This window comes from Cynocephalus volans, chromosome 1, assembly GCF_027409185.1.
Source record: "Cynocephalus volans isolate mCynVol1 chromosome 1, mCynVol1.pri, whole genome shotgun sequence".
Taxonomy (NCBI): domain Eukaryota; kingdom Metazoa; phylum Chordata; class Mammalia; order Dermoptera; family Cynocephalidae; genus Cynocephalus; species Cynocephalus volans.
In genome coordinates, this window is record NC_084460.1 from 302,719,272 (window position 1) to 302,736,181 (window position 16,910).

The window sequence follows — 16,910 nt, forward strand, 5'->3', positions numbered from 1 at the left end:
ACTCCATCCCAAGGTATATGATAAAGGCAATGAAAACATACAAATAGTCTTCAAAAAGTTTATGAAAAAAAAAAGTCAGAACAGAGGCCATTCTCCCAAACTCATTCTACAAGGCCAGTATCACCCTGATACCAAAATCAGGTGAAGATACAACAAAAAAAGAAAACTATAGGCCAATATCCTTGACGACTATAGAAGCAAAAATTCTCAGAAAAACATGAGCAAACAGAATTCAACAGCACATCAAAAAAATTATACACCATAGTCAAGTGGGACTCATCCCAGGGATGCAAGAACAGTTCAACATATGCAAATAAATAAATGTGATGCATCACATCAACAAAATCAAGTACAAAAACCATATCAACTAAGTTTCAATTTTTAAAAAAGTTCATATAGAGATCTGTATTATCTTTTAAAGGGCTGGCCAATTAGCTCAGTTGCTTAGAACCTACTGTTGTAACACCAGGGTCAAGGGTTCAGATCCCCATACCAGCCAGTTGCCAAAAATAAATAAATAAAATAATGTATTATCTTTTAATTCCATTTTCCATGAACTTTTGGAGTACCCTTGTATTTCCACAGAAGGTCTTCTTGTACATGAATGTTCATAGCAGCACTATTAACAAAAGGTAGAAACAACCAAAATATCCATCAGCTGATGAATAGATAAACAAAATGTGGTCTGTCCATACAATGGAACATTACTGGACCATAAAAAGGAATGAAGTAGCATGAATACCTGCTACAACATGGATGAAACTTGAAAACATGCTAAGTAAAAGAAGCCAGTCCCAAACAACCATATACAATATGATTCCACCCATATAAAAGTCTAGAATAGGGCAATCTGTAACGACAGAGAGCACATTAGTGGTTGCTTAGAACTGGGAGGTGACAGCTAAGGGTACGAGGTTTCTTTCTGAGGTGAGCAAAATGTTCTAAAATTGACTGTGGTGATGGACGCACATATGTGTGAATATCACAAAAACCAATGAATTGTACACTTCAAATGTGTGAACTTTATGGTATACAGATTATATCCCAATAAAGCTGTTTTTAAAAAGTAATGTACAGAATAGTGTTTTCGGCATATTATCTTTGGTAGGAAAAGGAAATATGTATATATTTTTTCTTATATTTAAAAAGAAATAAAACTAGTAAAAATGGTTGACTACAGTGGGAAGGAAAGAACAGAGCAAAGGGAATGGGAACAGAAGCTAGGCTTCTCTGAAGATACCTTCTTTTACACTTTCAAATCAGAACCACGGAAATGTCTTAAAAAAGAACAAAAAGAAAAGGCAATGCCTAAAAATGGAAAACAAACTGAAATAAAGGAACTTATTCATCGTGTTGGTGGCATAACCACACAGGGGAAGAGTATCGTTTCAAGTGATTTTAAAAACAGCATTATGACTATTCACCCTAGTGGGATGTGGTCTAAGGATAAAAAGAATTGCCAAGAAGCTTTATGCTGTACTCAGCGATCTTAATGATGGTACTTGGTTTTTTGAAAGTATTATATGTACATTGTAGGATAAAGAAAATAATTATGTTAGTGCCACCAAGATTTTCAGTGTAAAGAATAAAAGTATAAAATCAAAGAAGTTAAAGCCTTATTTTGTAAAAAATTTTATTCTGTTAATTTGAACTGGAAATATTGGTATAAACTCATAATTTATTTTTATTTTTTAAAAATCTAATTTCCTAGTTCTGTTCACTGAAAGGCCTGAAGCACTGACACCCCAGTAATAGCATATGAGCACCCAGACTGTGGTCTCTAGATTCCATTCCCCACTGAAAGAACCAGGGATTTTTGGAGAAATGGCTGATTACAAAACTGAAGCAGGATATGGACAAAAGAAGCCCAGGACGTAGTGTGTAAAAAAGCAAGCAAGCTTTCAAGAACAACTGGGACTGTGTCCAAAGGGGAGAGGAGCCAACCTGAAAGGGCTCCTACTGCCCAAAGATGGGATAACTTGAGCATCAAGAAAACTAATGACATTCTACCGGCCAGCCACCATAAAAAAAAAAAAATTAAGATTTAAAAAAAAGAAAAGAAAACTAATGACAGTAACAGACTGAAACTCATCACATATATAAAAATCTATGAAGAAAAAACAACTTGTTGGTCAACTTTAGGGCTTGCTATGGGACCGCTCCATCTGTAAGCACACTTCCCCGTGTGGACCACACTTCAGGGAGGCCACAGGGTGGATGAGGGAAAGCATGTTCACAGACCACTCTCCAGCTCATAAAGGTAGAAGCAACAGACAGAGTCAGACACAACCTTAGTGAGATGATAGACCTGAGATCAGGATTCAGCCTGGATCAGGGATCAAGAAGGCTGCTCAGACCACCTACGAGGGCCTTATTCTGGATGGATTAGGCTGCCAACACTTAACCAGTGATCAGTCCTTGCATCACTCAAGTGGTGACATAACACATCACTCTGACATGCCACACACCTCTTGGTGTGGCTAAGGTGCACAAGCCTCCCCCGTGAGGCAGCCCTGAAAAGATCTCTTGGACCTGAGTTCTGTTAAGCCCTCTCTATGAGACAGAGTTTACAGGAAACCCAGGGACAGGAAAAAGTCAACGCCACAGGTCAACAATGAGTCAAGTCCAGGAGGGGAGCTCCACAGGACAGATGGCCATGCTTCTCCTATAAATAGAGAGGACTAAAGCGTGTGGATTGAAAGAGACTTGAGATATGTCAGACAAGGCAATGAGTACCCCTTACGAACTCTAGTTAGATTACACCAGCTATAAATGGCATTTTTTAGATGATGAGAGAAATCTGAACAGGGCCTGGGATTTCTCATGATATTGAGGAACTGATAATTTGTAATAATAACATTTTGCTTATGCAAAACACTGTAAAGCCTTTATGTACTAGATACCTGCTGACAACAGGTTTTTTAAAAGCCCATCAGGAAAGACAAAAGTCAAGGAAATTCCCAGAGGACAGGGGAGAAGGGAGAAAAGGTGGGTAGACCCAGTGTAGAACGAGGCAACCAGCCAGGGAGGAAAACCAAGGGGCTGTGTCCAGCGGTGGGGGCAGCAAGGCCTGCCCAGGCCCATCACACTTGTGGGACTGGCATCCAGGGGGCCCCGCAAAGAGTAAGTTGCAGAGAGGGTGTTGGACAGGGTGGGGTGCTGGATTAAATGATGGAGGAGAGACTGGCCTTTGGAATTTGATATGGGATTGGCACAATTGCCATGCTTCTGGGTGTTTGTTTTTTAAATTAAAAACCAAAACAACAGGTATCTTGACAAAGCTAAAAAACAATAGGGACAAAAATAAGGACAGAGTGGACTCTAAGTGGAGAAGGACAAGCTGGCTCCTCCCTGAAATACCAACACTGGGGCCACCATCTCAGCACCCCCAGCAGCATGTGCAATAGGAGGAGAGACAGGCCTGTCACTACAGCCCTCCCTGCCCACAGTGCATTGCCACCCTGTCACCCGGGCCAGGTCGAGAAAGACACAGCGTGTCAGTGCTAGCGGGCCTTCCCCTCGGGTCCCAGCAACTGACCTCTCATGGCCTCTGTTTCCAGACACTCCCGGGAACTGTTCAGAAAACCCCTGTCAGAACGGAGGCACCTGTGTGCCGGGTCCTGAGGCCGAGGGCCCACGTTGTGACTGCGGGCCAGGCTTCAAAGGCAGACGCTGCGAGCTCGGTAAGTCGGGGCTGGCCTGTTAACAGCAGCCTGGGACCTGGGCCTGGGACCACTGGGCCACAGGAGGGTATGCCACGGGATCCTCCAAACCATGAAGTACCAGGACAGGGCCTGAGCTTTCTCAGCACCCAGGTAGGGAGGCTGGCGGGTGGGGAGCCTCAGAAATGATCCATGAGCCACTGGGGATGGCACCAAGATGGAAGGTGCTGCGTGATAACAGTGTCTGAGAACAGCCACAGCACAGTGAGGTGTGGCTGCAGGGGCTCATCTCTGACTCGGGCCAGAGTAGTGGGGAGAGGGACAGTGGAGTCGGTGAGAGAAGGAATGCAGGCTACTTCAGTGCCAGAGGCGGGCCCACGGAGCTCTGACACCCACTTACAATCCTGAGGCCACCAGCGCCTTAAGGGGAACCAGCCTGCAGGCTGCAAGTACTGCCCATGCAGAGCAGCCTCCATGGTTGCTGAGCACACCCAGGACAGGCCCCTAGCCCAGGAAGCAGCTGGCACAGACCCCCAGGCCCAGACAGGCTGCCAGGGTCTCCCTCAGGCAGGGGTCTCTCATGTTGGGGGACAGGGAGCAAGCCACTTAGCCTTGAGCCTCCTTGTAAGCTGCAGCCCTGCTCCTTTGTGCCTGCAGCCTGTAAAAAGGTGCCCCGCCCCTGCACTCGGCTATTCTCGGAGACAAAGTCCTTTCCGGTCTGGGAGGGAGGCGTCTGTCACCATGTGTAAGTTGGTTTCTATTCCTTGTGCTTTCTCAAAGGCTAGCCCCGCTAGCGCTGAGGAGTGATCGTGGTCACAGTCACAGAAGGGATTTGTTCCCTCCATGTGACAAATTAGGAAGCCAAGGCAGAAAGACTACATCGTTTGCCTAAGTCCATGCAGCTCAGGAGCATGGCTGAGAAGAAGCCAGGTCTCCAGGCCCTGTGTTGCCGGAACACACTGGACAGACTGTACCTAGGTCCGTGTGTGTGTGTTGGGTGCAGGGGGGCTTTACCTACCTTCCTGCTGACCTTGTCAGTAGTCATCAAATGCACACTAAAGGGGGTATATTTTATGTATTTATACCTCAGTAAAGTTAACTTTTTTAGAAAAATCACGACTTTTATGCTGGACATTTTAATACATCGCTAGGAGGTAACGTTTTGTTAAGAAAATAATGGCCTTTCCCTCAAACACCTTCACCTTTGCCTGTGGGCTCCCTTAGCTGAGGTTCAGCACTGGGCAAGGTCTGCTTCAGTGTCTGGTTTTACGGAGCTTTCTTGTGACAACAGGTACAAAAGAGTCTACAAAGTTCAACAAGACATCTGCTTTAAAGAGAGCTGCGAGAGCACAAGCCTCAAGAAAACCCCACACAGGTGCCACCTTGGGGAGGAGGCCCACACTGTGGCCTGTGTGTAGATCACAGGGTAATGGGGCAAGGGTGGCACTGGGGACTGAATGTGGTGGGGTGCCACAGCATGCGGGCTGAGCCAGGCTGTTCGTTTGCCCAGACACACAGTCTCTGTCCAGCCATGTTCTGCTAAAAGCCTGGGTCCCCAGATGAGCACATGAGCACACACAGATGGGCAGAGCTGGTCATGGTGGGTGCCGGGTGGTCATTCCGGTCGTGCCTGTTGGCACGGAATGTGGGGCTACAACTGGGAAGCACAAAGTGTCATTGATAGGCCCACATATACAACTGCAAACATAGTAAATCTGTTTACATTTTCTTTACTCACACCCAGATTCTTTCCCCAAAGGATTCAAGGTAGTCACAAGAATTATGACTGGGGTTTTGCTGAAAGAAGTGCCTGAGAACTTCATATGCTTTCAAAATAACAGAGTCCAAACCTCAGTCACACTCTTCAGAGACCCACGTACAGCCACACCCACTTGCTCTGTGTTACCGAGCGCCGAGAAGGGGCCGTGGCCAGCACCTTGCCCACAGGGCTGTGTGGCCTGAGCAACAGTGTCACCAGCCTCTGCCTATGGTGGCTCCTGCTTCTCTCTTCTACACCCTTCTTTCACCCTCCATAACTCACGTCTAGCAGCCAGGCTGCTACCCTCATCATTTCACGGCTACTGCCTCAAGCCAGGCAGGCGCACACAAACTAAAATGCTAACATCTCATCGGTGTCTGTGCTAATGGTGTTTCCCACACAGAAATACACATGAACCAGACAGGATTTCAGCAGGCATCTGGACTGAGGTAGCTGCAGGACTGCAAGTACACAGGTCTCTTTTTCATTAAGCCACTTTTCTCTAATTATTTCAGGAAACAAAGTAACAGTCAGACACTGAAGAAACCTTAAGGTACGTCCCTACTGCGCCCCACAGAGCTGCTGGAAAGTGGGGAGGCGGCCCACCCAGACTGCCTCTCAGCCTTGCTGTCTCCTAAATGGTCCTGCCAGAGACAGCTGCGTGTGCTGTACTACCGACCCCAGGAACAGGAAGGTTTCAGAATTCCCTGAGGGGGTTGAAATGGGTGAGAAAAAAGTGATACCTACAGCTATATCTCTTGGGAGACACAAACCTGGCCTAGCCATGGACACAAATGCACCTTCAGGTGGTAGTGAGGCTCGGGGGTGAAGGCAAATCCCATGCTCTCTCAAGGGAAATTTAGCCAAGAGACCTCCAGATCAGCTGCACTGGGGGCAGGTAGGCACTTAGGCTGGAAGACCACGTGGCATCTGGAAGGAGTTGGGACCAGGGGGTGGCAGGAGGGCCTAGGATGCCAAGGGTTCTGGGAGTGCCAGGAGGGGTCTAAGGGGAGGCCTCCCAGAGCCTGTGAATGGCACTCTACTGGAAGAAAAATGGGGCGGGGGCCTCGGTCACTTAACATGTGGAGAGTCAGAAGACGCTGTCTCTGGCTAGGAGATTCACAGCACAGTGGAATCCTAAGCATTCGGAAATCCTGAAATTTGTTTAACCCAGCATTTCCCAAACTCTTTTGGCAACCCCCATCCCACTCCACCTTCCCATATGCAAACTCTGTTAAATCTTAAAGAACAGTGGGATTCTTCACAATAGTTTGTAAAGACCTGGGTTTATACTACAGAAACCCATCTACAGCTTGTAATCAGTTCCACACTGACTGAAATCTCTTACCAACATGTCACTGATAATGAAAGATGAGTTTCTGGTGGGCCCAGGACAGCTTAGCACTCCCGCTCCTAGATGAGCCTAAGCAGCCTGTCTTCCAGTGTTACAGGGGAGAATGAGGCACCCTCGGGTAACAAGCCACTTCAAAACAGGTCTACATTTTCTACATGGCTAAGGAAATGAGGGAGAAACGTCATTCAGAGATCTTCAAAACAACAGAAGCAGAGGAGCCAGCCCTCTGAAGGAAGACCACCCATACCACCAGGGCAAGGCCCAGGCTGAGCTCCTTGGGCACCGGAAAGCGAGCTCTCAGAGCTGGCATACACAGGAGAGCCCATGCATCCATCCCATTTCAGACGAGAAATCCCCCCATGAAGGAGGGCAGCTGACAGCATTCAGTTCCTTTCTGCTTCCCCCTCCCACCTCACCCTCAAGGACACACTCCAAGGCTTGCAAGCAATTTACTACTAGGATTAAGAACCCACAAACATAATTTGGGTTTGAAATATGTATAAGGCGGTAAGTCATCTGAAATATTAATATATCTTTTAAAAACTCACTCAGCAAATCCATTTCTATAAAAATGAATCAGAAACTCCCAACTGATGATCAAATACTGGCTTACAGAACATCTGTTCTTGAAACAATGAAGAAAAGGCAAATAAGCAGGAAGCAGAAACACACCCACCCAAGAACAACTAAAGACTTCATTTCAGTCCAGAGCAGCTGGGCACAGCACGTGCCTGGAGAAAAGAGCCAGGGTCATCACCAATGGAGGAGGGCAGGGAAGAAGAGCAGTCTATCGGCTTCAAATCTAGAAGGTGCAGTGCTCAGCCCCAGTGCTCCTAGAGATGGGGATGGAGTCAGTCTCCCCAACAGGCCCGCCCTCCGGCGCACCCAGCACCCTGTAAGAATTCTGGTGCTGGAAGAACACTGGGGCCTCAGGACGGCGGCCAGGCCTGCTGTGAGAGACTGGGAGCAGCTGCTCTCAAGAAGAGCGGTGAGGCTCATCCCCCTCGTGCCTCGCCTTGTTTTCTCTTCAAAGGACTTAGGACGCTTTTGTTACATTCCACCAACCTCAAGAGTGTCTAAACCTTCTAAGTGAGGTCTACAAACTGGATTGAAAAGACACCCTGAGAGACAAGGTCCTGGCTGGAGTCAGTCCCTTCTATGACCTCTCTCCTCGGGCCTCTCGAAAACAAACAGCCAAGCCTATGCATGCACCAGCCCACCCTGGGAGGTTCCACCAAGACCCCTCACCCACGAGTCCTGCGATACAGTCAAGCAGCCTGATACCATATAGGGTGCCATTTTCCAAAGGTGTCATCTATACCTCTATGGATGTGATGACGGTGTGCCATTAGCCCAGGGTTAACAGGCTGTCAGTAATGCTTCTGCAGCATTCAGAAACCCACTCTGAGTCCAATGTGAAAGAAAGAATTCTCCCTTTGAGACCTAACAAACTGAGGAACTGCTACAGACGGTTTCCAAAACCGGAGGGGGTGGGGTGGGTGGTGCAAGGCCGTGAGGGGCAGAGACAAGGGGAAGCTGAAAGGAAAGCCAAGTTCTAGGCACGGCCTTGCCCTGTTCTGTTCCATGTTATTTATGCTGGTCGTTTGGCAGTTTCACGATCCATCATAAGGACTAGTACATTTTTGAAAAAGGAAATGTTGGGGCCGGCCTGTGGCTCACTCGGGAGAGTACGGTGCTGATAACATCAAGGCCACGGGTTCGGATCCCATATAGGGATGGCCGGTTTCCTCACTGGGTGAGCGTGGTGCTGACAACACCAAGTCAAGGGTTAAGATCCCCTTACTGGTCATCTTTAAAAAAAAAAAAAAAAATGAAAAAGGAAATGTCAATTAATACTGAGATGGAGTTTAGACACTCTTAGTTTACAGCGGGGATTGGCAGACTTCTATAAAGGGTCAGAGAGTAAAGTTTTTGGCTTTCAGAGCAAAAGGTTTCTGTGGCAGCTACTCAGCTCTGCCATTGCAGTGCCCCCATAGCCACAGACGTGCGAATGGATAGCTGTGCCTGGGTTCCAATAAAACTTTATTTACCAAAACACGTAGTGGCCAGATTGCCCCATGGGCCACAGTTGGCAAACCCCTAGTCTAGGAGTCACTTAGGCTTCGCCTCATGCAGAGCAAGCCATCCCCTGGATGATAAGTCTCTACCAATGCACCGAAGACCCCTGGATTTTCATGGAAAAAAGCTATCCAGCCCCCTGCTTGGCAAGTCAAGGCACACTCCTGTAAAGCAGCAAGGACTCCTCTTCACAAGTCTAAACATAAAAGATGGACACGTGGGGCAGGCTAGACTAAACCATGTTCAGGCATATGTCTTAGGCTATCGGGTGGTAAACAGCCTTAAACAGTCCCATCTTCACAAGCAGAGCACTGCACCTTCTCACCACATCACTTCCCAGCACACCCCTAAGCAGCTGTCTTCTCCCCACAAACGAGGTGAAAACTAACAAAGCCAACCCCAACCTTCCTCGTATGGACTGTTAGGACAGCTGGCCCAGCTGGAGATCTAGTGCCCCACTACATCTTCCTCTGATTCTGCCCAGAGTCAGCACTGCAGCCAAAGAGGGCCTCATTCATCTTTTATAAAAACAGTCTCTGAAGTTACAGTACTTTTTAGGCTTTTTACTTTATTAAAACTTTGTGTGCATATGTCTGTGTATTATGTAATTTGTCACTTTCAGAAAGGAGGAACAGTCATTTCAAGAAGTCTCTACTGTAGTCCAGAACCATTTCCCAGTCTCTGAAGTCCCACTTGAGAACACAAGGCGGAGCTCAGTGAAGGATCTCGAACACTGGGTGAACAGAGAAAGCAACGTACACAAACACAGGCTGCTGACTCCACTGCAGCACTGTGACCTGTCACTGTTTGTCCACATAAGCTACAGCATTGCTAGCAAATGGTAAGATCAAGTGATATCACTGGAGCAGCAGATGAAACCTTCTACTACCATGGTCATGACCTCAAGCCCCTCAGCCATGAAGCAAATGCTAGCAGGTTCCAGATTTTAGCTTATAAGGCTTTGTTTCAACAAGAAATGGTCTACTGAATCCTGAGCTTGGTGCTGTGTTGTCATGATTAATCCATTTTGATGTTTTACAAATTAAATATCTAGTAAAAAGACTTCCTGATGCTAAATGAATCACAATTCATTCTTGAAACATTCCAAATGAGCCATCATAATGTCTTCCTTGAAAATACTCAGAGTCTACCAAGGACACTAGTAATAATGGAATCAGAAAATTGTCAGGGGCATAAAGACTTCTTTGTCACAATGACAGAGGCAATCCATCATGCGTCACTGGTAACCATTTGCTAATCAAAACTTGGGATGAACCAACCATCTAATCAGGCATAGGTTTAGGATTCTGCTTAGTCCTTTGCCTGGGCATAAGAACATCCCAGGTTCCAGGGAAAGTGGCAGTCACCTGGATGCCACAAAATGGAAGAGTAAATGAAAACACTGGCACAGAGTGAAGTGTCTTCATTTTCAAAGTTTTGCCCATGGCCAAGAAAGACGGTAAAGGCAAACCCTCCCTTCCCCACCGCACGTGGGCAGCGCAGTGCAGATGAGGAAGCCTCTGCCGTGCCTGCTGCTCTCCTGCAGAGAATCGAGCAGACAGGCCCCACCCAGGTGTCAGCTCACCTCCTGCACACTCCTTTAACAGGCAGACCACTGCCACTGATGTCTGACTCTGCTATGGCCAGAGTCACTGAGCTACTGCTTTCCTTTTGCAAAAAAAGTCCCTTTTTCTTTGCGATCTCAATGCTCTAAGTGAGCATGCTAAGAAAGCAAAAGCATCTACACCTCAGTGCTGAATCCTCACATGAAATACAGCTCAGATCTACCAAAAGTATTGCAAATGCACAGGGGAAAGGAACCCTATTGAAAAAAATCACCTATTTATTTTTCTTTAAATAAAATTAATACAATTATTTTAAGTCCATTCACAATCTGAAGATGTCATGAATAAATGCAGTCACACTGTTTTACTGGACCAGGCCTTAGAGCAGTTTCTCAGCCTCGGCACTGACATTTTGGGCTGAATCAGTCTCTGTAGTGGAGCCATCCTGTTCACTGCAGAATGCTGTACAGCAACCCTGGCCTCTACCCACTAGATCCTAGTAGTACCGCTCCCTGGGATGATGACAACCAAACATGTCTCCAGGGATTGCCAGATGTCCCAAGGGTCCAGACTGCCCCCAGGTGAGAACCACAGCCTTACTGGAGTTTCACATGGTCCGTGTGGGAAAAACAAGGCCAAGCATCAGTCCGGCCTGACCAGAACAACGCAGTTGTTAAAATGCCGCTAAGGAGACCTGAATTTTGGTCCCATCACAAAAGCATTCTGCAGCATCAATCCTGTGCCAGTTCCCCAAGGAAGGGCTACCTAGAACGTTCTAGGAGGCCCCAATCCTCCTGTAAGAGCTCAGGCCATCAGAGCCAGACCTCTACCTCAGAGATCACCCCTGCCTTATGTCAAATTCCTATTCCCCATTCCCAACAGTTCAAATCACTCCTCATACCCCCTGGGTTCTCTAGGGTGATGCGCACACCTTGGGTGTTGAGAGCTCCCTGGAATGAAACCAAGATCAACCTGTGGCCCTGGCTCCAGGCCCAGCCTGCTCTTCTCCTCTAGTTCAGAAGCCCATCTGTAACATGGGCGGGAGAGACAATCATATAGGACCGCTTCCTAGCCTCTCTCCTGCTCAGGCAAACTCCAGGCCACCACACTCTGTCTGCCCAAGTCTTCAGGGCCAGAAACATCAGGCCTGGAAGTGACCACTGCCCAGGAGCTGGCATGGCATGAAAGCCAACTTCCCCAAACAGGAAAGGTCTGTTCTTCACAAAGAGAGAGAAAAGTGCCCCAGTGCTTTGCTGGCCTTAAGAAGCTTTGCACAATTAAACCATACATCACTAATCAACTTATTTTTATTCTGCTGTACACTAAATGCAATTATGAAACAATATTTTTGGATTAAAAACACTAGTATTTTTGTGGAAAACCTGCTACTTGTTTTCATAAAATAAAGTGCTATGATGTACTGAAACCTCACACTGCCTTCTGATAATTTTATCTTTATCACTAGAAGGAAATATAAAGTGATTCTTGAGCCAGAAGAAAACCCATCCTCCACACTGTCATGGAATTCTCACCAATATATTTCAACAAAGAAAAAAATAAAACCAAATTTTGCTGTACTAAGTTTCCTTGATTTTAGCCGCTCAAAGTAAGTCTTTTATTTAGGATGGAACAGGACCCTCCCCACAGGCACTTGACAAGAGATCACATGAATGTGTCTCCTATTTGGTTTGACCTGTTTGCTTCTCAGGAACTTTGTAATAATTTTTTCATCAAAAGGTTAGTTTTAGAATGAAAAATAACTTGAAAAGATTCAAGTGAAGCTCCCAAAAGCTTTGAGAAAATGAAAATGTTCTTGGGTGTCTACAGGCCCTGTTCATTCCAGGGCTCCCATCACGGCTGCTCCTCCTCTTCCTCCTCCTCTTCCAGGCTTGCCCTTTCATCATCAGATGTGCCGCTCTCAGTATCCTCTTCCTCCTCCCGAGCCAAGAGCTTCTTAAAAACCTCAAACTCCTCCGCAGAAGAACAGGCTGTCCTGGCCAAAAACTCGGCTTCTGAAACTCTGAGAATGTCCTTGATTAAAGGGTTAGGGATCTGCGTCTGCCCCTTCTTATCAGGGGTTTGGTACCGTCCTAGGCGCTCCAGGTAAATGTGTCTCTGCTTAATCTTGGTTACTGAGTACTGCAAGAACTCAGTCCTTACCATGTCCAGATGCTTAATTCCCATCCTAAAATATGCATACTGGAAAACACAAACATGTTTAGGAAACCCAGGTACAGAATCTTAAAACCTATCGTTATACAACCCATAAAAACTTGTTATCCAAAAGCATTCAAAAAAGAATTGCCTAATTAACACAGAATACTTGCTCTATGATACTGACATCTGTATGACGGCTGACAGTTTTCAAAGCATTTTCAAATTTATATTGAGAAAAATGCAGCAGAAAATAAAAGGGCAGGAGGAAGAAGTTATATTTTTCTTCATACAGGGGAAGGTAAATTATGAGTATGAAACAAATAGACAAAGAATTCAGAAACAGGTAGGAATTTGACCTAAGTTGTCATGTTACTAAAAAATTAGGGCAACCGTCACAATTACATTTTCAAAATCAACATGAAAGATAGGAAAGTTTTATCTATTTTTATTTTAGCTATTTCAAACAGAGCCCCCACTTGGACTCTAGAAATGTGAGTGGGTCATTCATTATTAAAGGCATAAGACTTACAGAATAGGTTTGATCTGTAGTGAAGAAGTGAAAGAACCAGAACCAGAATCCCTTTGGCAGGTATGTGCAATGAGAATCTAAGCCTTTCACCTCATCCATTCAAATGTGAGATGTCCAAGGCTTCTTGTCCATATAGTTGACCCCGCCCACATCTGAAAACCTGAAAAACGTGCAATTTCTACCCTAATCACTCTATCAGTCATTCTCACCTGAAATTTGTATTCCAATTCATCAGGGTCCTCCAGAAGAACATAGGGGCACCTGTGCAAAATCTCCATTACTTGCTGTACCGTGAAAAGGCATTTCTCCTTGAGGACCCTAACAATGTCATCAATGTCCCGCTGACGCATGGTGAAAATTTCAGGGCAACAGTGAAGCACCCTCTTTAGTTTCCCTGTAGAACATTCAAAAAAGACAAGCACACTTCAGAATACTCCAGAAACTCAAGAGGCTAGCTGCACCTGATTTAAGCCACCATTTAAAAAACAAACAAGGATCCTCTCCTACAGAACGAGTGCCAATTTCAGATATGTCTTCCCAGAAGCACACATCCCCCACTGACTTCCTGACACTTCTCAGACTCACCAGCCCTTCCTCCCTATACTCTGCCTTTTTCTGGTCTCCCATCTAAAAGGTGCCAACTTTGTATTCTATGTCTCCTCTGCCCTCTTCACCTAGAAAATAATTTCACAGGGATCTGGAAAGATCAGACAGTGAGATGGGAGAGTAGCTGCCCCCATGTTGGGGCTCTGGGTTGATGTTTCCCTCTGTAATAAAATAGTCATTTTTAAATGTAAAAAGCATTCACAACCAACACTCTCAAGACCTGGGAGCCTGAACTCACTAAAAAGGAGTTCCATAATAATAATAACAACAACAACAACAGGAATTATAATAACAGTAACAAGAATAATCATAAGGCACAACTACAAATATTGAAGTACTGGTTATTAGGATGACCATGTGTCTTATCCAAACCAGGGCACTTCTGAATGAAAGAGGAATTAAGATAGTTGGTGTAAACTGGGACTCTCCCTGGCAGAGTGGGGTATATGGTCTTTCTATGGATAGTTGAGCAAAATTTAGGAACTGGAAACTTAAAATCATTTATTTAAACTGTTAGTTAAAATTTTCCTAACATATGAGTTAGTCATGGTCTTACTAAAAAGAGTGAGGAAGAATTTCAGGGGTTTAGGCTCTACCTTCACCTCCTAAGGCTGTGCTGAGTTTGCTAATTAATAACCACAGCACATAACGTATTAAATTTAGCCTTTGAGATCACATTGTGAGAGGTAATCTATCAAGAAAAATATACAAAGCTATCTTTTTGTTTATCTTCTATAGAAGGAGGCCTGCAGAGAGCCTTTGAAATAGTGGGTCCCAAAGTGTTTTTTTCCTACAAAAAAATATCTTACCAGGAAAAATCAATAATGAAAAGAAATAATAGCGGAACTCCTCTGATCAAAGTGGGTAGGAATCCTTGGAGACCCTCATAAACCCCCAATTCTCTTCTCCAGAAGGCCTCAAAAGAGATCCAAAGAACTCTGAGCATCCTTGAGATGTGAACAATGTTGGCGGGAAAGAGGAGATAGCTGGAGCGGAAAGCCACTCCACCAGTTTGCCAGGAACCTGGCAAGATCTCTGTTGTTCCATAGTAATTCAAAACTTTTGGCTGGAATCTAAGTCTTTACAAGGGATGGTGTTGCTGGCTTTACATCACACAAAGCACTAAGACTACTTCAAGTTGATTTAAACATCAAGGATTACATACACACACAAATATCAACATCACATATCAGCATCAATCTACTAAGCACATACCATGTACCCACCACTGTTCTAGGCACCAGAGATCCCACAGTGAACACACCAGACAAGAACCCCTGTCCTGGCACTCAATTCTCTCTTCCAGTCCTAACTTTCCTATGTCTCTCTTGCAACGCCTTCTGCAGAGGAGGTCACTCCTATTCCACCCCTCCAAGCCAAATCACACATCCTCTCTAGGAACACTGACTTCTCAGAAACCTTCCCTAATCCATCTCACCTCAGGCTCTTCTTTCCCCAACTCTGACCCCTCTCACACTATATAAAATCTGCATTTTCCTGTACCTTCTCCAAGCCCAAGTTTTCGCAGGTAACTGGAGCGCTTCTTTATCTGCATTATAGGCAGTTTCAGTAATTGGGGACTTTTCTTCAAGGCCACATACACGGGCTCTGGATTCAGACCTAAGAGTATAAATTCCGAAATGATGTCCAGCAATTTTTGAGGTTTGGCACCTGGTTGCATACTGAGCAGTTCATTAATACGAGCATCACTGAAACCCATGTCCGAGAGGGAACTGATGACCTTCTCCAGTTCCAAGGACACTCGATCCACAGGAGTCCTCTGCTTCTCGGGGAGGCACTGAACAAGATTTGTCCTGCACTCTGGTTCCTGCACATACTTTTTGGGTCCAACACAGGATAACTCCTCAAGGCCCCCTCCACCGGACGCTGTAGTAAGTTTACGCAACAAAGAGACAGTTGTCCTTTTCTGTTCTCCAAGATGGGGAGTCTGCCTGATCACACAGGCCCAGGTGAGGGGGATCAGGCGGTGCCAATCAATGACCTATAAGACACAGGACCAAAAAGAATCAATTTCTCACCACCCTGGTGTAATGAACACCACAAGCTTTTTGAGCCACGTTATTTACTGCTTTGGTCCCACAGGTAACAAAAACCTGCAAAGTCATATCTGAACTTAAAAAGTCCACGGAGACGGAAGTTCACGCATAGAGAACAGGACATTGCAGGGGCACGGGGATCAGAGCCAAGCAGGTGCAGTATTGTTAGCTTTCACTGCCGTAAGTGCGGGGCAAGGGAAGGGGGGAAGGAAAAACTATCCCAAGGCAGCCTGGCTAGTAACGTGTGACCTCGGACTGGACTGCAGATCCCTGTAACTCAATCCATTCCACAGGAAGAATCTCGTTGGATATAATCAGTCCGTCCGTCAACCTGTATACAAAATTCCCGTTGACCTCAAAGACCTTCAGGGTTCAGGCCAGCGTGTGACAAATTAGGCATAATCACCAGGCACTCGGAGCCTTCGCGTCCGTCCCAATCCCGCTCGGCGTCACCGGCTGTAGCGCCGGCCCGCCGGGCAAGTCCAGCATTCCCCGCTCCCCGGCCCCTTCGCCCCATTGGCGGCTGCAGAGGCGCGTCCGGCCCTCCCGCCCGCCGCCCGAGGAGCCCGGTGCCCGGCGCCACCTCACCTGCCGGCCGAGCGCGGCCATGGCGCGGAGCAAGAGCCTGCGACGCCGGCGCCGGATGCGGCCGCTTTCGCCGGTCCGTCACTTCCGGCCCCAGGTCCGTCCGCGCCGCCCTCCCCAGCGCCAGCGTGGGTGCGCGGGCCGTGCGTTCCGCCTTCGAGCCCGCGGGGCGACCCCGGCGTCCCCGCGTCCCCGCGCCGTCCTTCCGGACTTCGTGTTCTCCGGACCCGCGCGGTAACGAGCAGCGGGTCGCCCGGCCGTGCTGCCGCTTCCGGTGGCTGTCGAGCTCCTCCGCAGCCGGGCGGCGCCTCCTCGGGCAGGACAGCGGAGATGTCGACGGCTTCCCTGCTGTGGACGCGCGCTCGGTCCGGGACCGCCGGGACCCCACGCGCGCGCACGGGCCTCCCCGCCGTCCCTTAAAGCCGTGTCCCGGTAATGAGGCTCGGGGACAGGCACGGGGCCCGCCGGCCCGCCGGGGAGGAGGCCGCGTCTCCACGGGACGGTGGCGCAGAGCGGGCGGGGCGCGCTCGGCCGCCTCAGGCCCCGCAGCGGGGGGC

The 16,910-nt window shown here is 47.2% G+C and overlaps 2 protein-coding genes across 2 annotated transcripts in view; one reads left to right on the plus strand and one right to left on the minus strand.

Moving 5' to 3' along the window:
- The window catches only part of SNED1 (sushi, nidogen and EGF like domains 1), a 75,375-nt gene extending 67,136 nt beyond the window's left edge, over positions 1 to 8,239 (plus strand). The window contains exons 26-30 of the mRNA XM_063080050.1: positions 3,561 to 3,683; positions 4,320 to 4,407; positions 4,954 to 5,037; positions 5,937 to 6,146; positions 6,916 to 8,239. Coding sequence (XP_062936120.1) covers positions 3,561 to 3,683; positions 4,320 to 4,407; positions 4,954 to 5,037; positions 5,937 to 5,973 — 332 coding nt within the window. The 3' untranslated portion in view covers positions 5,974 to 6,146; positions 6,916 to 8,239. The remainder of the gene's footprint in view (positions 1 to 3,560; positions 3,684 to 4,319; positions 4,408 to 4,953; positions 5,038 to 5,936; positions 6,147 to 6,915) is intronic.
- A 3,771-nt stretch (positions 8,240 to 12,010) lies between these two features.
- Positions 12,011 to 16,457, minus strand: MTERF4 (mitochondrial transcription termination factor 4). Its single transcript, XM_063080036.1, has 4 exons — positions 16,357 to 16,457; positions 15,215 to 15,713; positions 13,315 to 13,499; positions 12,011 to 12,618 (listed from the first exon to the last, which is right to left on the minus strand). Exons 1-4 carry the CDS (start codon positions 16,375 to 16,377, stop codon positions 12,271 to 12,273), a joined length of 1,053 nt encoding a protein of 350 aa, XP_062936106.1. The 5' UTR covers positions 16,378 to 16,457; the 3' UTR covers positions 12,011 to 12,270.
- Between the last annotated feature and the right edge of the window lie 453 nt (positions 16,458 to 16,910).

Coding starts and splice junctions, on each gene's coding strand:
- MTERF4 (XM_063080036.1), bottom strand. CDS start 16,377: ATGGCCGCGCTCGGCCGGCAG. Junction 13,500..15,214: donor AAAACTTGGGCTTGGAGAAG/GTACAGGAAAAT, acceptor AATGTTCTACAG/GGAAACTAAAGAGGGTGCTT. Junction 12,619..13,314: donor AATTGGAATACAAATTTCAG/GTGAGAATGACT, acceptor TGTGTTTTCCAG/TATGCATATTTTAGGATGGG.